The 26,663-nt window shown below is 40.5% G+C and overlaps 1 protein-coding gene across 1 annotated transcript in view; it reads right to left on the bottom strand.

Annotated features, from left to right (window-relative positions):
- Nucleotides 1-4,062: 4,062 nt before the first annotated feature.
- The window catches only part of LOC145531818 (uncharacterized), a 55,694-nt gene continuing 33,093 nt past the window's right edge, over nucleotides 4,063-26,663 (bottom strand). The window contains exons 3-4 of the mRNA XM_081555380.1: nucleotides 12,999-13,161; nucleotides 4,063-5,098 (exon numbers count right to left, since the gene is read on the bottom strand). Of these exons, the coding sequence (XP_081411506.1) occupies nucleotides 13,022-13,161 (140 nt within the window). The 3' untranslated portion in view covers nucleotides 4,063-5,098; nucleotides 12,999-13,021. The remainder of the gene's footprint in view (nucleotides 5,099-12,998; nucleotides 13,162-26,663) is intronic.

Here is a 26,663-nt window from a genome sequence, read left to right as displayed (position 1 = left end):
GAATCCCTTGGACAGAGGAGCTTGGTGGGATATAATCCATAGCAAAGAGTCAGACGTGACCGGAGTGGTTTAGCATGCACCAGGGAAGTTCTGTTATTTTTTGAATCTTTATTTTTGTTTCTTTTCTTGGCCGTGCCAGGTCTTAGTTGTGGCACTCGGAATCTTTTGTTGCGGCATGTGGGCTCTAGTTCCCTGACCAGGGATTGAACCCAGGCCCCCTGCATTGGGAGTGCAGCATCTTAGCTACTGGACCACCAGGGAAGTCCCTGGAGTTGAATCTTTACAAAGGCTGGAGTAAATGAGGCTCTGTCTTTCTTCCCTTTACAGTACTGATAAGCTACTTATGATTTAAATGTGTTTTGAGTAATGTTTCAACATGTCCCTCAATATTAGTTTTTAGATTGGGAGGTTAAGTGACCATATCATTAGTGTGTTTTAAAATTAGCAAAATTTGTCTGAAATGCTCTCATAATAGTTTCTTTAGAATTTAAATTCCTTGAGGGTAGAACTACATCTGTCTCCTTTACCACTGTCATCCTTGGTGCTATGACCTGGCATGAAGCAGGTGCTCAAAAATACAGAAGGAATGAGTGAATGAATGTGCTAAGACCAAGAGTACTTCATAACCATATTATGGTTTTAGCTGTCTAAGCTTTTAAACGTGAATTTGTTCTGAGATGTTATTTGGAGTGTAGCAATTTCTGTGTACACTTAGAAAGTTCAGATTTCGGTTTGTTCTTCATTTGCATTTAAACATTTGAAAGTCCAACTTGCTAAAATGTGTTTCAAACCTGATCCTTGCTGGCCATGAGTAATATATTCTTTAAAATCTTTGCCAGCCTGGTAAGTGTTTTAACTTTCTTTCTTATTGCTACTGATATCATACCTTTTTTGGTTGTTGGCCTTTCTTCTTTTGTGAGTTTCCTATTCATATCTTTTGCCCATTTTTAAAATGAATCTGTTCCTCACCTTCTTAATTGTTTTTAAGGGCTATTTTTACATGTCGGCATTAATAATCGTTTGTTATGTGTGTTTCAAGTATTTTCATGTTTGATTTTTCAGTTTTCAAGTTTAATATTAGCTGTATAAATATCTGTATGGTTTCTGCTTTTGTTGTTGTAGTTCTGAAGATTTTCCCCACATCAAGATCTGATACACATATAAATAGATTTCATTCCGTATGGTTGCTATATCAGAGTAATTCAGGATCATGTAATCTTGCAGTCGTCTGATGCCAGCTGCCCCTCTGGCCATGGGTAGGTTCTGGGGCTGGCAGGCAGGCTGGTCCCTAACGCAGGCTTGATGGTGGCTCTGAGCTTTTCCCCTCTGGGAAGAGAGTAGGGCTTTGGGGCAGAGAAGTTTTCTCTCTCTCTCTCTTTTTTTCTTTTGAAGGTGTTTTTTTTTTTTTTTTTTAATGTGGATCATTGAAAAAGTCTTTATTGAATTTGCTGCCATATTGCTTCTGTTTTATGTTTGGTGTTTTGACTGTAAGGCGTATGACACTTAGCTCCCAGACCAGGGATTGAGCCTGCACCTCCTGCGTTGGAGGGTGAGGTCCTAACCACTGGACTGGAAGGGAAGTCCCAAGAGAGCTTTTCTGTGGATGTCTTGATAGGAGACTGCTACCTGGCCAGCTGGGTCTCTGCGGTCCCTCAGGGACATTGACTGTGCCTCCTCCCTGGCATGGTGGCATGGTAGCCACTTTGTTCTACCATATTTGAGCACACAAAAGAGTTTAAAAGCTGCAGCATCGAAGGGGACTCAGCAGCCAGAAAGCGGAATAACAAGCAGCCCACTGAGAACAGCCATCTCTGTTACAGAACTCTTATATGGAGTTTTCCTCTTGTGTAGAAATAGAACTGCTCTGGAGGAAACAGAAAGAAACTGGAAAACCACAAACTAAGAGTATGTAAGGAGATTCCACTACAGCCCCAAATGGTTTTCCCCAACGAAAAACAAATGAGATTTTCAAAGTAAAAAATCCAGGGGATGAGTTGAAAAATGTCCAAGTGGAGGAAATACCATCTACGACAGTGGAAAACCACAGAGTGTAAATCATGAGGGAAAAGCTGAGGGACTTGGAGAACAGATTTTGGAGGCCTGGTATTCAAACCATGGAAGCAGCAGAAGGAGAAAAGGCCATGGATGGAAAAGAGGCTACAGTGAAACTACTATTGGTAGAATGTTTCCTTGAATAAAGAAAAGGGAAAGAAGAAAAGACTTGAGTCTGAAAGGACTCCCTGGACCGGCAGGACTGATGTAAAAAGACACAAAGAAAAACATACACATATTCTGGTAAAATTTATGACTTCTAAGGGTGATGGTTAAAAATTGCCACCTTATATTATTTAAAATGTCCAGTTTTCAATAAAAATTTGACACACAAAGAAACAGGAAAGTATGGCTCACACACAGGAAAACAACACAGTTAGTAGAAATTTTTTAGGAAGCTAAGTGTTAGACTTTTTTCTTTTTCTTTTTTTTGGCCATGCTTCATGGCTTCTGGGATCTTAGTTCCCCTGCCGAGGATCGAACCCGGGTCCTCAGCCCTGAAAGTGCAGAGTCCTAACCACTATGCCACCAGGGAATCCCCTAGAATTCTTAAACTTTTTTGTTTCTTTTTGGATGATTAAATTTTATGTTTGCTTCCCATTTTATTGATACATAATTAACGTGTCTGTGTGTGTGTGTGTGTATGTGTGTATGCACTCAATAGCTCAGTCACGTCCAACTCTCTGTGACCCTATGGACCGTAGGCCATCAGGCTCCTCTGTCCATGGGATTTCCCAGGCAAGAATACTGGGGTAGGTTGCCATTTCCCTCTCCAAGGGATCTTTCCAACCCAGAGATCCAACCCTCATCTCCAGCGTCTCCTGCATTGGCACGTGGATTCTTTACCGCTTGAGTCATCTGGGAAGTCCCATAATTAACATACCATGCTGTATACATTTAAGGTGTACGGCATAAAGATTTGACTTACCTGTTGGGTTGGCCAAAAAGCTTATTCGGGTTTTCCTGTAAGATGTAATGAAAAACCCCAAATGAACTTTTTGGGCAACCCAATATATCATAAAATGATGATCACAATAGGTTTAGTGAACATCCATCATCTCCTATAGATACAACATTAAAGAAATAGAAAAAAATTTTTTCCTTGTGATGATTTAGGATTTACTAAATCATCAGGATTTACTGATGGATTTACTCTCTTAACTTTCATATATAATGTACAGCAGTGTTACTTGTATTTAACATCTTGTATATTACACCCCTAGTAATTTATCTTATAGCTGGAAGTTTTAACTGTCTCCATCCAATGGTCCCACATCCCATCCTCTGCCTCTGGTGACCATAAATCTGACCTCTTTCTTTGAGTTTGTTTGTTTCTTAGTTTTCCAAGTACAGTTGACCTATGGCACCACATTAGTTCCTAGTGTACAACATAATATTTCAATATTTCTAAATTCAAAGTGATCACCGTGATTAAGTCTAGTTGTTCTCTGTCACTACAAATACTTTAAATTAGAAATATTATAACTGTAACATTTATAATTATCTTGTAATTATATTATAATATGTTCAAAACTTTCAGATGAAAGATAAAGTAACTTACAATGGGTTGACAATCAGGCAGATATCAGACTTCTTTTTTCACAGTTCTTGATCTTGCAAAATTCCACCACTTTCTGGAATATATTGAGTGTGTATATACACACATTCAGGCACACACACACACACACACACACACACACATACATATTAACATTTACATTTTTTATCCATATGAAATTGATTTTGATGCATTGATTGAAGAAGGAATCTGAGTTTGCCCCTTTTCCTCCTAATTTACCTATTGTCCCAAAGAACTTACTGATGAATCTACCACTTTCCCACAGATATAAAACAGTATGTTTATAAAATAAAAACAAATAAAAGGCTATGTTCATCTCGTGTTAAATACAAACATTCGTATACTTACCGGTTTAACTTAAAGCTTATTTTCTTATCATATTACTATTAGTTTATCATAAATTATTTGATTATAATTATTTTGCATATGTGTTTTAATTTTCATGACATTTTATTTTGATGATTATTTTGCATACATGGACAATGTTCCTTATATAGTTCAGTTCAGTCGCTCAGTCGTGTCCGACTCTTTGCGAACCCACAAAATCGCAGCACACTGGGGCTCCCTGTCCATCACCAACTCCCGGAGTCTACCCAAACCCATGTCCATCGAGTCGGCGATGCCATCCAGCCATTTCATCCTCTGTCGTCCCCTTCTCCTCCTGCCCCCAATCCTTCCCAGCATTAGGGTCTTTTCCAATGAGTCAACTCTTCGCATGAGGTGGCCAAAGTCTTGGAGTTTCAGCCTCAACAGTCCTTCCAATGAACACCCAGGACTAATCTCCTTTAGGATGGACTGGCTGGATCTTCTTGCAGTCCAAGGGGCTCTCAAGAGTCTTCTCCAACACCACAGTTCAAAAGCATCAATTCTTCGGCGCTCAGCTTTCTTCACCGTCCAACTCTCACATCCATACATGACTACTCGAAAAACCATAGCCTTGACTACATGGACCTTTGTTGGCAAAGTACTGTCTGCTTTTCAATATGCTGTCTAGGTTGGTCATAACTTTCCTTCCAAGGAGTAAGCATCTTTTAATTTCATGGCTGCAATCACCATCTGCAGTGATTTTGGAGCCCCCCAAAATAAAGTCTGACACTGTTTTCACGGTTTCCCCATCTATTTCCCATGAAGTGATGGGACCAGATGCCATGATCTTAGTTTTCTGAATGTTGAGCTTTAAGCCAACTGACTCTCCTCTTTCACTTTCATCAAGAGGCTTTTTAGCTTCTCTTTGCTTTCTTCCATAAGGGTGGTGTCGTCTGCTTATATAACACGGTGCTCAAAGGGAGATGGCCATATACTGAGTGTAATACCCAGCTTGCACAGCCATACATGAGATGGCAGCCATGATAGCGTAACGAACACCTGTGCACCCACCACGGCGCTTATGGAATGGGTGCTGTCAATCCCCCTGCAGCCTCTTGTGTGTGCCTTCCTTTCTGCATCCTCTTCTCTGCTCAGACATCACTGCAAGAAAAGGTGAATTTTATTTTAGCCACTTGAGTACCTATCAACAAATAACCATACTACGGGAGGTTAGCCTTTTCTGAGTTTTATATGAATGAAATCATACTGTGTCTATTCTGCTCATTGTTATGGTTTAAAATGCCATTTCTCTCGATATGTGGAACTGAGATCATTCATTTTCACTGTCCCGTTGTGTCCCAGGATATAGACCAAAATTTATTGATTCATCATGCTGTTGATGGTCTCTTTTTATATGATGGTAGATTTAGTTTGCTTATATCTACTTTAGGAGCTTTATCTTCAAGACTGAGATTGATATGTATTTTTATTTTTTGTTTGGTTGTGTTATCAAGTGTATAATCTCATAAAAATGAATTATTGGGTGTTCCTTGTTTTCTGTTCTTTGAAAGAGTTTTTTAAGATTGGAATTCTTTATACTTTGAATGTTTTGTAGAGCTCACCTTAAAACCATTTGGATCTTTTGTTTTCTTCATGGGAAGAATATTAACTACTGATTCTGTTTTTGTAATAGTTAAAGGACCATTGAGGTTTTTCTGTTTTATTTATTTATTTTTAGCTGCACTGCATATGTGATCATAGTTCCCTAAACGGGGATCGAACCCACATCCCCCACGGTGGAAGTGCAGAGTCTTAACCAGTGGACCACCAGGGGAGTCCCTTTCTGTTTGTTTGGTTTTATTTTAGTCAGTTTTGCTTATTTAGAATTTTTTTCTAAAGCTTTAAAATTTCAAATGTACCAGTATTTCAAATATACTGGCATAATTGTTTTCTTTTTTTAATTAATTAATATATTTTAATTGGAGGATAATTACAGTACTGTGGTGGGTTTTGCCATATATTGACATGAATCAGCCACAGGTGCCCATGTGTCCCCCCAAGTTCCAAGATACAGTAATTTGTTACGGTTCATATTCTTCTCTGTATCCTATCATTCTTTTTTTTTTTCTTTTTTAGTATGAAGGTTTTTATTTGGGGACTTAGGAAATAATGTATATGAACTTTGATATCCTCTATGATCAGGACCATTAAAAAATACCTTGGTGTTAAATGAAACTCTGTAAAGCTAGGCATTGCTTTCACATGCTAATAGATCAAATTTAAATTTGTATTTTTTGTTTGTTTGTTTTAAGGTTAATTATTTTATTTTTAATAAATGTATTTATTTTAGTTGGGGGCTAATTACTTTACAATATTGTAGTGGTTTTTGCCATACATTGACATGAATCAGCCATGGGTTTACATGTGTTCCCCATCCTAAACCCCCCTCCCACCTCCCTCCCCATCCCATTCCTCTGGGTCATCCCATTGCCCCAGCCCTGAGCATTTGTCTCATGCACTGAACCTGGAATGGTGTTCTGTTTCACATATGATAATATACATGTTTCGATGCTATTCTCCCAGATCATCCCACCCTCACCTTCTCCCTCAGAGTCCATAAGACTGTTCTATGCATCTGTGTCTCTTATTCTGTCTCGCATATAGGGTTATCGTTACCATCTTTCAAATTCCATATATATGCATTAGTATACTGTATTGGTGTTTTTCTTTCTGCCTTACTTCACTCTGTATAATGGGCTCCAGTTTCATCCATCTCAACAGAACTGATTCAAATGTATTCTTTTTAATGGCTGAGTAATATTCCATTGTATATATGTACCACAGCTTCCTTATCCATTCATCTGCTTATGGACATCTAGGTTGCTTCCATGTCCTGGCTATTGTAAACAGTGCTGCGATGAACATTGGGGTACACATGTCTCTTTCAATTCTGGTTTCCTCAGTGTGTATGCCCAGCAGTGGGATTGCTGGGTCATATGGCAGTTCTATTCCCAGTTGTTTAAGTCATCTCCACACTGTTCTCCACAGTGGCTGTACTAGTTTGCAATCCCACCAACAGTGTAAGAGGGTTCCCTTTTCTCCACACCCTCTCCAGCATTTATTGCTTGTAGACTTTTGGATAGCAGCCATTCTGACTGGCGTGAAACGGTACCTCATTGTGGTTTTGATTTGCATTTCTCTAATAATGAGTAATGTGGAGCATCTTTTCATGGGTTTGTCAGCCATCTGTATGTCTTCTCTGGAGAAATGTCTGTTTAGTTCTTTAGCCCCTTTTTTGATTGGGTCGTTTATTTTTCTGGAATTCAGCTGCAGGAGTTGTTTGTATATTTTTGAGATTAATTGTTTGTCTGTTGCTTCGTTTGCTATTATTTTCTCCCATTCCGAAGGCTGTCTTTTCACTTTGCTTATAGTTTCCTTTGTTGTGCAAAGCTTTTAAGTTTAATTAGGTCCCATTTGTTTATTTTTGCTTTTATTTCCAATATTCTGGGAGGTGGGTCATGGAGGATCCTGCTGTGGTTTATGTCAGAGAGTGTTTTGCCTATGTTTTCCTCTAGGAGTTTGATAGTTTCTGGTCTTACGTTTAGATCTTTAATCCATTTTGAGTTTATTTTTGTGTATGGTGTTAGAAAGTGTTCTAGTTTCATTCTTTTACAAGTGGTTGACCAGTTTTCCCAGCACCACTTGTTAAAGAGATTGTCTTTTCTCCATTGTATATTCTTGCCTCCTTTGTCGAAGATAAGGTGTTCATAGGTGCGTGGATTTATCTCTGTGCTTTCTATTTTGTTCCATTGATCTTTATTTCTGTCTTTGTGCCAGTACCATACTGTCTTGATGACTGTGGCTTTGTAGTAGAGCCTGAGGTCAGGCAGGTTGACTCCTCCAGTTCCATTCTTCTTTCTCACGATTCCTTTGGCTATTGGAGGTGTTTTATATTTCCATAGAAATTGTGAAATTATTTGTTCTAGTTCTGTGAAAAATACCATTGGTAGCTTGATAGCGATTGCATTGATTGAATCTATAGATTGCTTTGGGTAGTGTACTCATTTTCACTATATTGATTCTTCCGATCCATGAACACGGTATATTTCTCCATCTGTTTGTGTCCTCTTTGATTTCTTTCATCAGTGTTTTATAGTTTTCTATGTATAAGTCTTTTGTTTCTTTAGGTAGATGTATATTCCTAAGTATTTTAATTCTTTTTGTTGCAATGGTGAATGGCATTGTTTCCTTAATTTCTCCTGCTGTTTTCTCATTATTAGTATATAGGAATGCACGGGATTTCTCTGTGTTAATTTTATATCCTGCAACTTGACTATATTCATTGATTACCTCTAGTAATTTTCTGGTAGAATCTTTAGGGTTTTCTGTGTAGAGGATCATGTCACCTGCAAACAGTGAGAGTTTCACTTCTTCCTTTCCTATCTGGATTCCTTTTATTTTTTTTTCCGCTCTGATTGCTGTGGCCAAAACTTCCAAAACTATGTTGAATCGTAGTGGTGAAAGTGGGCACCCTTGCCTTGTTCCTGACTTTAGGGGAAATGCTTTCAATTTTTCACCACTGAGGACAATGTTTGCTGTGGGGTTTTCATATATAGCTTTTATTATGATGAGGTATGTTCCTTCTATTCCTGCTTTCTGAAGGGTTTTTATCAGAAATGGATGCTGAATTTTGTCCAAGGGTTTTTCTGCATCTATTGAGATAATCATATGGGTTTTATCTTTCAACGTGTTAATATGGTGTATTACATTGATTGATTTGCGGAGATTAAAGAAACCTTGCATTCCTGGGATAAAGCCCGCTTGGTCATGATGTATGATCTTTTTAATATGTTGTTGGATTCTGTTTGCTAGAATTTTATTAGGGATTTTTGCATCTATGTTCATCCGTGATATTGGCCTGTAGTTTTCTTTTTTTGTGGCATCTTTGTCTGGTTTTGGAATTAGGGTGATGGTGGCCTCATAGAATGAGTTTGGAAGTTTACCTTCTGCAATTTTCTGGAAGAGTTTGAGTAGGATAGGTGTTAGCTCTTCTCTAAATTTTTGGTAGAATTCAGCTGTGAAGCCGTCTGGTCCTGGGCTTTTGTTTGCTGGAAGATTTCTGATTACAGTTTCGATTTCTGTGCTTGTGATGCGTCTGTTAAGATCTTGTATTTCTTCCTGGTTCCGTTTTGGAAAGTTATACTTTTCTAAGAATTGATCCATTTCTTCCAAGTTGTCCATTTTGTTGGTAGTAGTCTCTTATGATCCTTTGTATTTCTGTGTAGTCTGTTGTGATCTCTCCATTTTCATTTCTAATTTTGTTGATTTGATTCTTCCCCCTTTGTTTCTTGATGAGTCTGGCTAATGGTTTGTCAATTTTGTTTATCTTCTCGAAAAACCAGCTTTTAGTTTTGTGGATTTTTACTATGGTCTCTTTTGTTTCTTTTGCATTTATTTCTGCCCTAATTTTGAAGATTTTTTTCCTTCTACTAACCCTGGGGTTCTTCCTTTCCTCCTTCTCTAGTTGCTTTAGGTGTAGAGTTAGGTTATTTATTTGATTTTTTTCTTGTTTCTTGAGGTACGCCTGTATTGCTATGAACTTTCCCCTTAGCATTGCTTTTACCGTGTCCCACAGGTTTTGGGTTGTTGTGTTTTCATTTTCATTCAATATATACAACAACAACGAAAAAACAGATTCACAGATCTAGAGAACAAACTAATGGTTATCGGTGGGGAGAGGGAAGGGTGAAGGGGTAAGATAGGGCTATGGGATTAAGAAAAAAATACTACTATGAATAAAACAAATCAGCTACAAGGGTATATTATACAACATACGGAAATATTGCCATTATTTTATATTAACTTTAAATGGAGTATTCAGTTCAGTTGCTCAGTCGTGTCCGACTCTTTGCGACCCCATGAATTGCAGCACGCCAGGCCTCTCTGTCCATCACCAACTCCCGGAGTCTACTCAAACCCATGTCCATCAAGTCGGTGATGCCATCCAACCATCTCATCCTCTGTCGTCCCGTTCTCCTCCCGCCCCCAATCCTACCCAGCATTAGGGTCTTTTCCAATGAGTCAACCCTTCGCATGAGGTGCCCAAAGTATTGGAGTTTCAGCTTCAACATCAGACCTTCCAATGAACACCCAGGATTGATCTCTTTTAGGATGGATTGATTGGATCTCCTTGCAGTCCAAGGGACTCTCAAGAGTCTTCTCCAACACCACAGTTCAAAAGCATCAATTCTTCGGTGCTCAGCTTTCTTCACCGTCCAACTCTCACATCCATACATGACCACTGGAAAAACCATAGCCTTGACTAGACGTACTTTTGTTGGCAAAGTAATGTCTCTGCTTTTAAATATGCTATCTATGTTGGCCATAACCTTCCTTCCAAGAAGTAAGCGTCTTTTAATTTCATGGATAATCATAAACATATTGAATCACCATATTGTACACTTAAAACTAATATAATATTATAAATCAAATATGTTTCAATAAACATTTCTTTCAGTGCCTAAAGCAAACATGGCAAGGTAACAGACCTTGTTTCAGGACCAAGCATAGCATCTATTTATTGCCTTTAAAACATTATGAGAAAATAATGAAATAGCCTGCCCCTTCTCTCCCAAAGAAGTGCAAAAAAAAAAGTCTCTCTCTCTCCCATGGAAGTCCAAAAATGTTCAAGGTTCCAAGTGACCCACAGCACCAGCTCAGACTTCTGTGGTCTCGGATGCTCTGTTCCAACTGAACCCCTTCTTGGACCAATGGAAAACAAGGAACAATGCACTTTCAACATCATCTTCTACAAAAAAAAATTTGTTATAACTGAAGACAAAATTTGTTCCCAACTTTTCTAATAGCCAATAAAAAGTTAAACTAAGCTATAAATTAGGAAACATAGCAATTTCTTAGTGGAAAAGCTAGGCTGCAAAGGGGATCTATATACAGAGAAGTTTGTATATAGAAAACAGAAAACAACCTAATGGATCATGTCAAATCCAGTCCTTTCCTGGTTTGGCAATTTGAAACACATTTGTATATTTTAAACCTGCAGAATATGTCATGTTTAAGGCAAAATTCAAGGAAATTATGTATTTAGTTTAAGCTTCACATTAATTATAAGTTAAATTTTGTCTCCAGTCTTGCTTGCATGGGTAGGAGAAAGTTGGCCACAATACCAAAGAGAAAATGCCTTACATGGCATACAATGTTTGCGTTGCTGGTGTTATACAGTCTGTGTTCCAATCTGCTTGTTGACTATATAAATGCATTAATGAATGTTCCAGTAAAAGAGGCTTTTCCGGAGGGGGTGAGGGCATGCCACACAGCTTTGCGGTATCTTAATTCCCTGACCTGGCCCTCCAGCAGTGAGAATATGGAATCCTAACTACTGGCTCACCAGGGAATTCCCAGGAAAGAGAAGGGTTAAACTGAAGTTCCAAGGCAACAGACAATTCTCTACCAGCCTGCCGAGGACTAAATTGTTAGCACTACAGCTTACAATGGGAAGGGGAGGGAGCTGAGAGGGGGGTTCGGGATGGGGAACACGTGTACACCCATGGCTGATTCATGTCAATGTATGGCAAAACCCACTACAATATTGTAAAGAAATTAGCCTCCAGTTAAATAAATTAAAAAAAATTTACAATGATATCTCTTTAACATTCAATGGACAAGACAGTTTATTTGCAACAGCATGATCAAAGATTCTCTTCAGAAAGGGTGATATTCTTCTCAGCAGCTCCAGGGCTTCTTGGGATTTCTGCTAATAATTCCAGACATTTGAGTAAAATTACCAAACACCACTCATTCCGCAGATAAAGAAACAAAAGGTAATTTTATTTGACAATGAGATTCTAACAGGAGACCATTTATGTGTGTGGTGGATGGGCCGTAGAAGGAGTAGAGTGGGGGATGTCTCTCTCCGGGACATCAAGCGTGAGACACAATTAGGCGCAGTCACCCCTGAGTGTACTCAGTCAGAGGGTCATCCCCCAGAGGGGGCACGTGTAGCCACTGTCAGTGGATTGAGGTTGATGTCAAAGAGAAAAGCAATTTGCATTTCTGGAGGTACAAAGACTTTTCATATCTAAGTGATCATTATTCAAAGTCTTGTCAGTTATTTTACTGACACTGGAAAATCAAAATTAGCATAAGGCAAGATTATTTATTCAAGGGCTAACCTCTTAAAACTTAGTGTCCCTTCCCCACTCCTCAAATCCCTCTTCACTGACCAGACATGCAAATATAATGTCAATCAATTGCAAGTCTTTCAAGTGAGGCAAGATCCATAAAGTCAGTGAAGGGATGTCTGATAACTTCTTGAATGAAATGCAAAGCCATTGGCAAATGAGGATCTCACAGAATTAAATAAAAAACCGAGGAAAAGACACTTAACAAGGGGGATGACGGGATAAGAACCTTAAAAGAAAATGACTTCCATATCAAGAGTTTTAAAAAAAGACTTTGGGGAAATTCAAGAAATCTGTAAATATTTTTTGAAGGATGATGCTCTTTATAATCTGCAAAACTAAAATGTGAAATGAAGGATATTATATAATGCTATCAAATAATTTTGTCAGAAAAAAATTGCTTCAGAAAACAACCTGTTTATTTCTTATTAATTCTTAGAAGTCATGTCCTGTGTATACATTGTTAAATAGAACAGTTTCACGGTTTTGGTGTATTTTCATTATTCATTATTAATTTCAGTCTCCATCTAAATTTGATACACCACCTGACTTTTTCCCAGTACTCTTTATTCTCTGATAACAGGATCTTCTGTAAATTTTGAACGTGAACACCACTGCCCCCCATATGCACCGATAACCTTTCACTAAGGTGATGTGTTGTCAGTACATCTACAAAATAACCGTGGACTCTGCTCTCCTTTTCCTTCCATGTAGCTATCAATGGCTACACATATGGCAACCAGCCAGGCCTAACCATGTGCAAAAAGGATAGAGTCTCCTGGCATCTGATTGGAATGGGCACCTACACGGACATGCATGGAGTTGATTTTCAAGGGCACACCATCCACCTGCGAGGGACTCACCGTAACCCCTTGGCCCTGTTTCCTCACATCTCCACAACGGCATTCATGCAGCCAGACCGTGCAGGTAAACTTGGCAGGGCCAGCTCAGGTGGCCAGATTCCTGTCTTCCGGCAGGTACTCTTAGGGTCTTCCCCCAGAAGAAACTGGTTGCATTTGGGCACTTCTGGGTGTGCAGAAGGAAATATAGCCTTGATTAGAGTCAGAGAATCCTGACTGTTGTATTTCAAACACATAATGTGAAGGACAGAGGAAAAGCATCTAGTAACACCCATAAAGCAGAAGTAGGAGTCCCCTAAATGACCTGGGCTCACAAATCCTAGGAGAATGCTCTTGATTTATATCCATGAACAATTCAGCCCCAAGAAAGAGTATTTTTGTTTGCTTGTTTATTCTCTTTCAACACAAACTTCATTTTAGTTGCTGCTCGGAAGCATCAACCAGACATGAGCAGCCTGATGGTTGCTTCCAGGTTGTAGATGTGAACTTGTCTCCCTTCTCTAGAGATCGATAGTGGTGTCTTGATGAGTCCAAACAGGGACTTGCCTATTGTCATTCTCTCGGGTGCCCGGAAAGCAAGCTCTGTTGGATCCGGAGTCCTGGAGAGCCCATTGAAGTGCTAGTACCCATCCCTTCTCTTAGAGATTAACAAGTTAATTAGGTCACTGGGGCATTTTAATAAAAGATAAAGAGTAATATATGGCCACATATGCTCTCTCATGAAAAATAAGAATAGTAAATGCTGTGGATGTTCAACATGTCTCTCCAAACCAACTTTTTCATTGGTCTTAAAATGAAACCAATATGCTAGTCAAGATAAGTACTTGCCTGCTCTGTCTCCTTTATGAATAGGTATTTACTTCTTTCCTTCGCCCTGGTACTGCATTTTAGATGCTACTCTCTGTCACTGGTTAAGAATTTGAGACTTGAGGGGAAACAAAGTCAAAGAGAAAAGAAGATAGAGCTTTTCAAAGCTACTCTTTTCCGTTAACAAGTAGTAAATATGACTTACATCACCTCTTTACACGTTAAACATTTCTACCTGAGACAAATCTAAAATTGTAAGTCATCAAAGAAATATATAGAAAACATATGGACCCTGGGAGCCACCTAACCCCATCTCAACATTCACTTCTGGATGCTGTCAGTGTAAATGCATCTTTTCTCCATGATTTTACATTCAGTTATCTGGTTGAGAGAGGCAAAGTCTCCATGACTTACCTACCAAATAAAATATGTGGATTTTTAAAGAAAAAAAAAAATAAAAGCAAAAAAAAAGAGGCTTGAGCTTCAAAACTTTTGCCAAAGAACAGCCTCAGACTAGGAGCTCCATTAATCCTTGCCTTGTAAGCTGCTAGTATTCAACCTTTCTATATTAATTGATTGATCAATTATGAATCACCCCAAGGGATGCCTTTGGAACAATTACTTTTTAAAAATTCACTCTTCAAGACCAAAGAGGGGACAAGAGGGAAACAGCCAAAAAGTTCTAATCCATAGAAGCAGCATTCAAAGCTAGAGATGGCTGGAATAATTTTAGGGACATGGTTACTTACTCATGGGCCCTACAGGCTTCTAAAGAGCTACATGACAATGCTTTCCAGTTTATGTTTGGCGTTGAGTATAAATCAGTGAGTGCTGAAAAGCTGAGTCCTTTCATCAATTGCCATCCCATCCTCTAAGCTAAAAGGGGTACCCAAACATGGGTAGAGTAGCCTGTCAGCTGAAAGTCAAACATTTCCTCTTTGATCTTTTTTTTTAAAACCACCTTATTGATGTGTGACTGAAACACAAAAAGTTGTATATTTAATACATGTAAATTGATGAGTGTGGAAATAGTATGCATCTGTGAAAATATCACCATAATCAAGGCTTTAAGCTTCTCTTTGTTCTTAGAAAAAAAAATTCCTCCTCTTTTGAAGGGATGATGAGCACACAGATAGTGGGCTGCCTGGAGCCCAGCACAGGCAGAGGAAGCTCTGGCCTCCTCTGTTGTCAGAAGGGTCTTCTCTTTGTTTCTACAGAGGGTCACCATTTGTGCCTGGGCGTGCTGGGGTACCCTATGAACCAGTGGTTTGGGCTCATCCTGAAACGATAATTTGGCAATATTTGGACATGATAGATGCTGTCTCTGTGCATTATAGATAGTTAATGAGACCCACACTCTCATTCACCTCTGAGAACAGAGCCAACTAGAGGAGAAGATTTGTTGATCCAATAATTTCCCTGAGTTAACCTCTTCCAATAATTTGATTTTATATGGTTTTATTGTGAATTTAATTAAAATATGTATATCTGATGCCAAGGCATCTAGAACATTCAGCTTAAAAAATCATATAGTTCTCAGATATGATGGTTGCTATTTCTTTTTCCTTTTCATCGGGCATAATGTAGACCTACCACTGGAAATGAGACCCTCCTCTGCTCAAGGGCTTAATGAAAACATACATTTAGCTTTAAGAGTAATAGCTTATTTGTATATTACACCTTATAGCTTATGAAAGCCTTTAGGGCAAAAGACATGACTTCAGAAGCCTGACCTGATTTGAACTTTGTCTAGACAGGTAATTAGTTCCTTTTAAACTGGGCTGGGAGAAGATACCCATCAATGATTTTTCCAGGAGTGACTATCCTCTAATAGGTGTGTACAATAGGGGAGACCCAGAGAAATCATTTCTTGGCAGTAACTTTGCAAGTTTCTTTTTTATTTGTTTTTGGACATGACAGATGAATTTCAGGTGGTATTTTTTCCCCCCATACATAAATATATTTACAAGTAATTTATTCCTCTTAGGATCTGATTTTTAAATGCTATAGAAGGTTGACATCTTAAAAATCCACCTGACCGGTTATTTTGTAATAATTACGGAGGTTTGCTAGCAAACCAAAAGCAAACTCTTGAGCATCGCTGTGAACGCCAAGCCATGTCTCTTCCAGGCGTCTTCAGGGTCTTTTGCTCCACCCTGCGCCGTGCACAGAGTCGGACACGACTGAAGCGACTTAGCAGCAGCACCACTTGGCGAGAGGCATGCATCAGATAAATGAGGTCAGCAGCTGCGGCAATAAGGACTCTCCTGAGCAGCCGTATGGGATGATAAGACCCTTTTACATAGCCGCTGAAGAGGTAGAATGGGATTATGCCCCCAACAAAAACTGGGAGGTGGAAAAGCAGCACTTGGACGCAGGAGCGGAAAGTTACCACAGGCCGAGCCGCTGCCGTCTCCGGGGTTGGGTTCGCACAGGTGCGTGGACGTTCGGCAAACGCGGGACCTAAAAGGGCCCCGGGTGTTGTCTGCCCAGCCCTGGCAGACAGACATGTCACCCGGGAACACGAAAGCCTAGGCACGTTGCCGTCCCCCTCCGAGGGAGCGGTCTGAAGCCAGTCTGGTCCCCGGGAGGCTGGCGGGCCACACACGTGGGTCTGAGCCAGCGCGGGGGAGGGTCCGCGCAGGGGCTCGCCTCTGCGGGACCCGGGGGACGCTGTGCGGAGATGCGGGGCCGCTGCGCAGAGCTGAGGGGCGGTGGGGAGCGGGGTGCTGTAGATGGGCCGGGGTCGGGGGCCGCCGGCAGCCACTGGCCGCGGGAACACCGGAGGAGCGGGGGGAGCGGAGAGCCCCGGGCTGGGGCAGGAAGGGCAGGTCCCCTTGTTGGCCTGGTCCCCAGAGCATCCGCGAGGCTGGCCCTCCTGTGGAGGCGCTGCCTGTGCCCAGCACTGAGGAATCCGCAGGCTCGAGGACCTTGCGCGCTGCTGAGCGCGGGTGCCCTCCGGCCCGGCCTTGAGGGCTGAACTGTCTGGGGGGCAGGCCTGCAGGCCTCCTCCCCGGGATTAGCACCTTCTGCCTGGTTGGCACCGCCCCATGTATGCAGGTGAGGACTGGTTCACTCAGTCACTGGCAGAGGTGGAGTTGAACACTGACCTTTTTGAAGGTCAAATCCGTGCTCTCATCACCATACCATGCTGACGTTCATGCCCTGTTCCTCTTTGATATTTATTATCACACTTCCTTGCCCTTCTTCCCCAGCCTTCGTGCAGACCTTCCGTGGTTATGACCCCCACCAACTCTACACCAGCTATTAGGAATCATATAACCTGTTCTGTTTTTCTTACTCAGCCTGTTTTGAGGGTTCAGGCTCATGGAAAGAGTATAATGGTGCCACCTTGTGGATAAATGAAGAAACAAAATCACTCTTCACTCTTCAGTTTTAAAAGGTTTGCCTCAAAGGGCAGGATGATTCAACATTCATTCAAAGATTCACCAGGTTTCCCTGGTAGCTCAGCTGGTAAAGAACCCACCTGCAATGCAGGACACCCTGGTTCAATCCCTGGGTTGGGAAGACCCGCTGGAGAAGGGGTAGGCAACCCACTCCAGTATTCTTGGGCTTCCCTGGTGGCTCAGACAGTAAAGAATCCACCTGCAATGTGGGAGAGCCGGGTTTGATCCCTGGGTTGCGAACATCCCTTGGGAAGGGCTGCTGCTGCGGAGTCGCTTCAGTCATGTCCGACTCTGTGCGACCCCACAGACGGCAGCCCACCAGGCTCCTCTGTCCATGGAATTCTCCAGGCAAGAAATATTGGAGTGGGTTGCCATGCCCTCCTCCAGGTGATCTTCCCTACTTAGGTATCTAACCCATGTCTCTCACGGCTCCTGCGCTGGCAGGCAGGTTCTTTATCACTAGTACCACTACATGCCATACAGGACCCCATAGTGGTCTCACTCAGGACAAAGTAAACAAGCAGGGACAAGGCACAGGCTTTGTAGTATCAAGAGTGTGAGGTGACCTCTGGCTCTCGCAGGAGGATATGTCTGGCTTGTTTGAGTAATTCTGCAGGCTGCAGGGAACAGAAACCCACTACTCCGTTATAAGCAGGAACTTTGCCTCGATCCTTAGATAAGGAAGGTTGTGTGCCTAGGAGACCATATCCATGGGAACAGAGTGAGGAGGGGAACCGTCAGATACACATTCAAGGCCCTCATGGGTTCACCAGATATCAAGGCAGCACATAATACTGGGCCTTAATTTCAGGCCACACTGTCTACACAGAAAATCCCAAGGAACCTACCAAAAAACTCCTAAAACTAATATTGTGGCTCAGCTGGTAAAGAATCCATCTACAATGTGGGAGACCTGGGTTTGATCTCCGGCTTGGGAAGATCCCCTGGAGACAGGAACGGCTACCCATGCCAGTATTCTGGCCTGGAGAATTCCATGGACTGTATAGTCCATGGGGTCACAAAGTCGGACACGACTGAGTGACTTCCACTTTCACTTTAGAATGGCTGCAGGATACAAAGTGAAAGAAAGTGAAAGTTGCTCAGTTATGTCTGACTCTTTGCAACCCCATGGACCATACAGTCCACGGAAAATCTCTAGGCCAGAATACTGGCGTGGGTAGCCTTTCCCTTCTCCAGGGGCTCTTCCCAACCCAGGGATGGAACCCAGGTCCCCTGCAGTGCAGCCAGATTCTTTACCAGCTGAGCCACAAGGGAAGCCCAAGAATACTGGAATGGGTAGCCTATCCCTTCTCCAGCTGATCTTCCTGACCCAGGAATCAAACCACGGTCTCCTGCATTGCAGGCGGATTCTTTACCAAACTGAACTCTCAGGAAAGCCCAAAGCAACACCCAGAGTTCTACTGTATTTCTGTATTTTAGCAAATAGCATGTGGATCATAAAATGAAAAGCCCAACACCATTTACAATCACTCCAAAAAATGAAATATTTAGGTACACATACAAAAGACATTGTTCAGAATTTTACAAAATGCTTATGATAGAAGCCAATAGATCTAAATACGAAAGAAACAGACTATGTTCATGGATTGGAAGACTCAGCATAGTAAAGATGTTAATCCTCCCCAAACCAATCAATAGGTTTAACACAATCCCTAGCAAAATTCCAGCAAGATTTTCTGTATAATATAGTCACGGTTATTTAATAGTTTATATGAAAATGCAAAAATAATAGTAAAAATAATTTTGATAAAGAAGAGTAAAGTGAGAGGAATGATTATATTCAATTTTAATACTTACCATATAGATAAAATAATAAAGATGGCATGGTACTGGAGGAGGGATAAGCACATAAATCAATAGAACAAAATAAAGAGTCTGGTAACTTCCCTTATGGCCCATAGGTTAAAGGCTGCCTGCCAATGCAGGGGAATTAGACATACCAAGAGAACATTTCATGCAAAGATGAGCACAATAAAGGACAGAAATGGTATGGACCTAACACAAGCAGAAGATATTAAGGAGAGGTGGCAAGAATACACTGAAGAACTATACAAAAAAGATCTTTATGACCCAAATAACCATGCTGGTGTGATCACCCACCTAGAGTCAGACATCCTGGAGTGTGAAGTCAAGAGGGCCTTAGGACGCATCACTACGAACAAAGCTAGTGAAGGTGATGGAATTCCAGTTGAGCTATTTCAAATCCTCAAAGATGATGCTGTGAAAGTGCTGCACTCAACATGCCCACAAATTTGGAAAATTCGGCAGTGGCCACAGGAGTGGAAAAGGTCAGTTTTCATTCCAATCCCAAAGAAAGGCTATGCCAAAGAATGTTCAAACTACCACACAGTTGCGCTCATCTCACACGCTAGTCAAGTAATGCTCAAAATTCTCCAAGCCAGGCTTCAACAGTATGTGAACCGTGAACTTCCAGGCATTCAAGCTGCATTTAGACAAGGCAGAGGAACCAGAGATCAAACTGTCAACATCCATTGGATCATCGACAAAGCAAGAGAGTTCCAGGAAAACACCTATTTCTGCTTTATTGACTACGCCAAAGCCTTGGACTTTGTGGATCACAACAAACTGAGGACAATTCTTAAAGAGATGGGAATACCAGACCACCTGACCTGCCTCTTGAGAAATCTGTATGCAGGTCAAGAAGTAACAGTTAGAGCTGGGCATGGAACAACAGACTGGTTCCAAATCAGGAAAGGAGTACGTCCAGGCTATATACTGTCACCCTGCTTATTTAACTTATATGCAGAATACATCATGTGAAATGCCAGGCAGAATGAAGCACAAGCTGGAACCAAGATTGCCGGGAAACCTATCAATAACCTCAGATACAAAGATGACACCACCCTTATGGCAGAAAGTGAAGAAGAACTAAACAGTCTCTTGATGAAAGTGAAAAGAGGAGAGTGAAAAAGTTGGCTTAAAACTCAAGGTTCTGAAAACTAATCATGGCATCCAGTCCCATCACTTCATGGCAAACAGATGGGGAAACAATGGAAGCAGTGACAGACTTTATTTTCTTGGGCTCCAAAATCACTGCAGATGATGCCTTCAGCCATGAAATTAAAAGACGCTTGCTCCTTGGAAGAAAAACTATGACCAAACTAGACAGCATATTAAAAACCAAAGACATTACTTTGCCAACAAAGGTCCGACTAGTCAAAACTATGGTTTTCCCAGTAACCATGTATGAATATGAGCGTTGGACTATAAAGAAAGCTGAGTGTTGAAGAATTGATGCTTCTGAACTGTGGTGTTGGAGAAGACTCTTGAGACCCCCTTGGACTGCAAGGAGAACAAACCAGTCAATCCTAAAGGAAATCAGTCCTGAATATTCATTGGAAGGACTGATGCTGAAGCTGAAACTCCAATCACTGGAAAATACCCTGATGCTGGGAAAGATTGAGGGCAGAAGGAGAAGGACAGAGGATGAGCTGGTTGGATGGCATCACCGCCTGGATGGACATGAGTTTGAGCAAGCTCTGGGAGTTGGTGATGGACAGGGGAGCCTGGCGTGCTGCAGTCCATGGGGTCGCAAAGAGTCGGACACGACTGAGCGACTGAACTGAACTGAACTGAACATATACACCTATCCTTATGCCAGTATTACATAGTCTGCATTACTGAAACTTTATAGAAAGTTTTCAGCTTCCCAAGTGGTGTTAGTGATAAAGAACCTGCCTGCCAATGCAGGAGACATAAGAGATGCAGATTCGATCCCTGGATCAGGAAGATCCCCTGGAGGAGAGTACGGCAACCCACACCAGTACTCTTGCCTGGAGAATCCCCATGGACAGAAGCCTGGTGGGCTTACAGTCCATAGGGTCACAAAGAGTCGGACATGACTGAAGCTTCTTAGCATGTATAGAAAGTTTTAAAGTCATGAAGTGTGCATCTTCCAATTTGTTGTTCTCTTTCAAGATTGTTTTGGCTATCTAGATCTTTAGTATGTCCATATGAATTTTTAGGATTGGCTTGACAATTCCTGCCCCCCCCCAAAAAAGGCAATTGGGCCTTTAAAAGGGATGGTGTTGAATCCATAGATCAATCTGAGGACTGCATTAGCTTCCTAGGGCTGCCATAGTAAAGAACCAGAAACTGGGTGTCTTCAAACAATAGGGATCAACTTTCTCATAGTTCTGGAGATTAGAAATCTAAAATCAAGGTATCTTCAGGGCCATGCCTCCTTAATCCTATAGGTAGATCCATCCTTGTCTCTTCCTAGCTTCTGGTGGCTTTCCAGCAACCTTTGGTGTTCATTGGCTTGTAGGTGCATCACACATGGCACCTTTTTATAAGGACACCTATCATATTGATTTAGGGGCCCACCCTATTCCAGTGTGACCTCGTCTTAACTAATTACATCCACAAATGACACTATTGCAAATAAAGTCACTTCTGAGGCACTGGGGTTGAGATTTGAACATATGGCTATTGGAAGGGTATATATAATATACCAGGAGGAGCAGCGGAGCGACAGAGGATGAGATGCTTGGATGGTATCACTGACTCATTGGACATGCGTTTGAGCAAACTCCAGGGAATAGTGAAGGACAGGGAAGCCTGGCGTGCTGCAGTCCATGGGGTCATAAAGAGTTGGACACAACTTAGCGACTGAACAACCATAACAGTATATATTATATATATATTTGATTCTTTTCCATTATAGACTATTATAAGTTATTACCTATATTTCCTTAATTTCATTCTTAATCATTCATAGTGTGTAGAAATAGATGATTTTTTAAATTGAAATATAATTGCTTTACAATGTTGTGTTAGTTTCTGCTGTACATACAGTGAAGTGATAGACTTGATTTTTAGATATTGAAATTGTATCCTGCAACCTTGCTACTTTTGGGAAGGAGGACATTTCCCCCTACCCCTCTTGAGTTCTTTTGGCTGGGATAATAATTGAATAGACACAAAACAGATTAACAGGAGGGAAAGGAACTATTTTGTACACATGGAGGTCTCATAGAAATGAGACTCCCAAAGTGACCAAAGCAGGATATTTTATATATCAATTTTAAACAAAGAAACAATTATTTGTGAAAAGTTAATGAAGGGGCTTGTGCTTAAAGTTGCAAAATTTGTTTATACAGCTTTCTTAGCCTTGAATTCTCTAACTCGGGTGATAAGGATGCTTTCTGTTCTCCTGGTATAGGCAGGAGATTTTCTTCCCTCTTTCAGGGGGAAACAGGGAGGTCAGAGTACTTTTTATAACATTTTGTCCTCTATTTCTCAAGTAACTTCTACTCAAGATCATCAGTATGTCATTGTGGCATATCTTGGAGTGGCCTGCTCTGACCCCAAATGAAAATGAAAGTGAATGTAGCTCAGTTGAGTCCGACTCTTTGTGACCCCATGGACTATACAGTCCATGGAATTCTCCAGGCCAGAATACTGGAGTGGGTAGCCGTTCCCTTCTCCAGGGAATCTTCCCAACCCAGGGATCGAACCCAGGTCTCCCGCAATGCAGGCAAATTCTTTACCATCTGAGCCACCAGGGAAACCCCTCTGATCCCCAACATTAGGTCTAATGGGTTTTTTTGTGTGTGTATTCCTTGGAGTTTTCTATATACAACATGGTTCGATGCATGAGACAAGTGCTCAGGGCTGGTGCAATGGGATTACCCAGAGGGATGGGATGGGGAAGGAGGTGTGAGGGGGTTCAAGATGAGGAACACATGTACACCCATGGCTGATTCATGTCAATGTATGGCAAAAACCACTACAATATTGTAAAGTAATTAGCCTCCAACTAAAATAAATAAATTAATAAAAAAATAAAAAAAAACAAGATCATAGTGTCTGCAAATAGACATAATTTTAAGTTTTCCTTTCTGATCTTAAGGCTTTTCTTTCTCATCCTGCCCCCCCGCCCCCGTTTTCCTGGTACTTTGCCTCAGTACAATGTTGAGTAGTATTGAGAGCAGATATCTTTGTTTCATACCTGATCTTGGGCAGGAAGTTTCCGGTCTTTCACCATTAAGCAAGAAGTCAGCTGTGTGTTTTTCTATTTCTAGTTTATTGGTATCTTTTTTAATCATGAAAGAGTGTTGAATTTTATCAAGTGCTTCTTGAGATAATCATGTAGTTTTATCCTTTGAGTAAAATGTGTTACAGTGATTTTGCAACATTGGACCAATCTTGCATTCTTGAGATAAATCTCACATTTTTATGTGTAGCTGCATTCAGTTTGCTAGTGTTTTGTAGAGGATTTTTGCATCTGTATTTATAAATGACACTGACTGATAGTTTTCTTGTTATATATTTGTCTAGTTTTGGTACCAGAAGGGTAATACTTACCTCACAAAATGAGCTGGGAAGTGTTCCTTCCTCTTCTGTTTCTAGGAAGAATTTGACAGGAATTGGTGTTAATCCTTTTTTAGATGTTGGTAGGATACAGTGGTGAAGCCATGTGCTCTTGAGGTTTTCTTTGTGGGAAATTTTTGGATCACAAATTCTACCTCTGCTTATTATAGATCTATTCAGCTTTTCAATTTCTTACTGAGTCAGTTTTGTTAATTTGTGTCTTTCTAGGAATTTGTACATTTCACCTAGTTATCTCAAGCGTTGTTATATAGTTATTCATAGGATTCTTTTATAATCCCTTTTATTTCTGTAAGATTGGTAGCTATGTGACCCCATCTTTCATTCATGATTTTCTCTTTTATTTTCTATCTAGCCCAAAGTTTTTCAATTTGTTCATCTTTCAAAGTATCAACTTCTGGTCTTGTTGATATTTCTCTATTGTTTTCCTAGCTTTGCCACAATTACTTCTGCTATGATCTTTATTATTTCTTTCCTAATGGCACTCCACTCCAGTACTCTTGCCTGGAAAATCCCATGGACGGAGGAGCCTGGTAGGCTACATACAGTCCATGGGGTCGCTAAGAGTCAGACACAACTGAACGACTTCACTTTCACTTTTCCCTTTCATGCACTGGAGAAGGAAATGGCAACCCACTCCAGTACTCTTGCCTGGAGAATCCTAGGGACGGCGGAGCCTGGTGGGCTGCCATCTGTGGGGTCGCACAGAGTCGGACACAACTGAAGCGACTTAGCAGCAGCAGCAAGGTTTGCTTTGATTTAGTTTGCACTTCTTTTACTAACTTATTAAGGTAGAAAGCTGTTGATTTGAGTTGTCATCCTTTCAATGTATAATTTACAGCTGTAAATTTTTCTGCAAGCACTCCTTTCACTACATTCCATAAATTTTAGCCCCTTATATTTTCATTTTCATTGATCTCAAAGTATTTTCTAATTTCTCTTGTTACTTATTCATTGATCTTTTAATGATTAAGGATTATGTTGTTCAACTTCCACATATTTGTGAATATTCAAATTTTCCTGTTATTTATTTCTAGTTTTATTCCATTCTGAGTAGAGAACATACTTTGTATGAGTTCAGTCCTTTTAAACGTATTGAGCCTAGTATCATGGCCTGTCATATTCTCCAGGCAAGAATACTGAAGTGGGTTACCATGCCCTCCTCCAGGGGATCTTCCTGACCCAGGGATTGAACCCTTGTCTCATGTCTCCTGCATTGGCAGGCACGTTCTTTGCCACTAGTGCCATCTTCGAAGCCCAGTTGCGTTATAGTGTTGTTCAGATCTAGTTCCTTGTTGATCCTCTGTCTACCCATAGTTGAACGCAGGGTACTGAGGACTCCTCCAATGATTATTGTTAAATTGTCTAATTCTCCCTTCAGTTCTTTTGGTTTTTGCTTCATGTATTTTAGTGCTCTCTTATTAGGTATATATGTTTATAATTCTTATATCTTCTTGATAGATTGCTTCTTTTAACATGATAAAATGTCCTTCTCTGTCCCTGGTATCAATTTGTTGTTTTTGTTGTTTTAAAGTGTATTTTGTCTGATATTAGCATAGCCACTTCAGTTCTCTTTCAGTTACTGAGGGATAGATGATTTGTATCCATTTAGTTTCAACCTATTTTGTATCTGAATCTAAGGTGTGTCTCTTGTATTGATTGGATAGCATAGAGTTTGATTGTTTAAAAAAAGTCCCTTATGACAGTCCTCACCTTTAGTTGTAGTGTTTGATCCGCTTGAGTCTCCTTTCTGATAAGGTAGAAGTTATGCCTTCCTTTTGGCTATTTGTTTCCTCTGTGTCTCACATCTTTTCTGTTCCTCTGTTGTTCCACAACTGCCTTCTTTCTGTTAAATATATTCCCTAGTGCACCATTTAAATTCCCTTGTAATTTTTTTTATTATGTGTCTTTTGAATTATTTTCTTAGTGGTTGTTCTGGATATCTTCATTTGTAATAATGTAATCATCTAGTTCAGATTAATACCAACTTTATTTCAATAATATGCAAAATTTTGCTCATATGCAGTTCTGTTTCTCCCTTGCTTTGTGTTGTTATCATCCACATTAAATCTTTATATATTGGATGCCCACCCACATCCCAGTGCCATGGCATGTCACTGCCTTCTGGCCTGCATAGTTTTATGATGAGAAATCAGCTGCTACTCTTATTGAGGATGTCTTACACATGATAGGTGCTAAGTCACTTCTCTCTTCTGGCTTTTAAGATTCTCTTTCTCTGGCTTTCAATAGTTTGATTATGATGTGTCTTGGTATGGTTGTCTTTGAGTTTATCATACTTGGAATTCATTGAGCTTCTTGGGTCTGTAGGCAAATGTTTTTCATCAAATTTGGGTAATTTTCTGCCATTATTTCTTCAAACACCCTTTTTGCCCTGTTCCTCTCCTTCTAGAGTTCTCATTATGCTATGCTGGTGTACTTGATGCTGTCCTAGAGGTCTCTGAGGCTTTGTTCAGTTTTTTTCTTAGTTTTCTTTCTACTTCTCAAGATTGGTAAACCCAGTTTACCTGTCTTCAAGATTACCAATTCCTTCTTCCATCTGCTGAAATCTACTATTGAATAGCTGTAGTGAATTTATCATTTCAGTCATTGTACTTTTTAACTCTAGACTCTATTTATTTATAATCTCTCTCTCTACTGATACTCTCTTTGGTAATACACATGTTCATACTTTCCTTTAGTTCAAATAGTATTTCCTTTAGTTCTTTGAATATATTTTAAGTAGCTGATTTAAAGTCTCTGGTCTGGTCTTTGAAACTATTCTTATTGATAGGGTATTGCTCCCCCCACCCCCCACCCCATATCTGGATCACATTTTTTTGTTTCTTTGCATGTCTTGTAATATTTTCATGAAAATCGGCCATTTAAATTAATATAATGTGGCGGCTTTGGAAATCAGGTTCTTCCCTCATCCTCAGAGGTTTGGGTAGTTGCTGAAGTTACTTGTTGGGTGACTTCTCTGAACTATTTTTGTAAGCTCTGTATGCTTTTTGGTGTGTGTCCACTGAAGTCTCTGCTCGGTTAGATTAGTGGCCAGCTAACAATTGGTCAAAGATTTCCT

This window comes from Giraffa tippelskirchi, chromosome 13 (assembly GCF_054371585.1).
Source record: "Giraffa tippelskirchi isolate mGirTip1 chromosome 13, T2T-mGirTip1v1.2.pri, whole genome shotgun sequence".
Lineage (NCBI taxonomy): Eukaryota > Metazoa > Chordata > Mammalia > Artiodactyla > Giraffidae > Giraffa > Giraffa tippelskirchi.
Note: the sequence above shows the minus strand (reverse complement) of the source record. Positions and strands in the feature narration are given on the sequence as shown.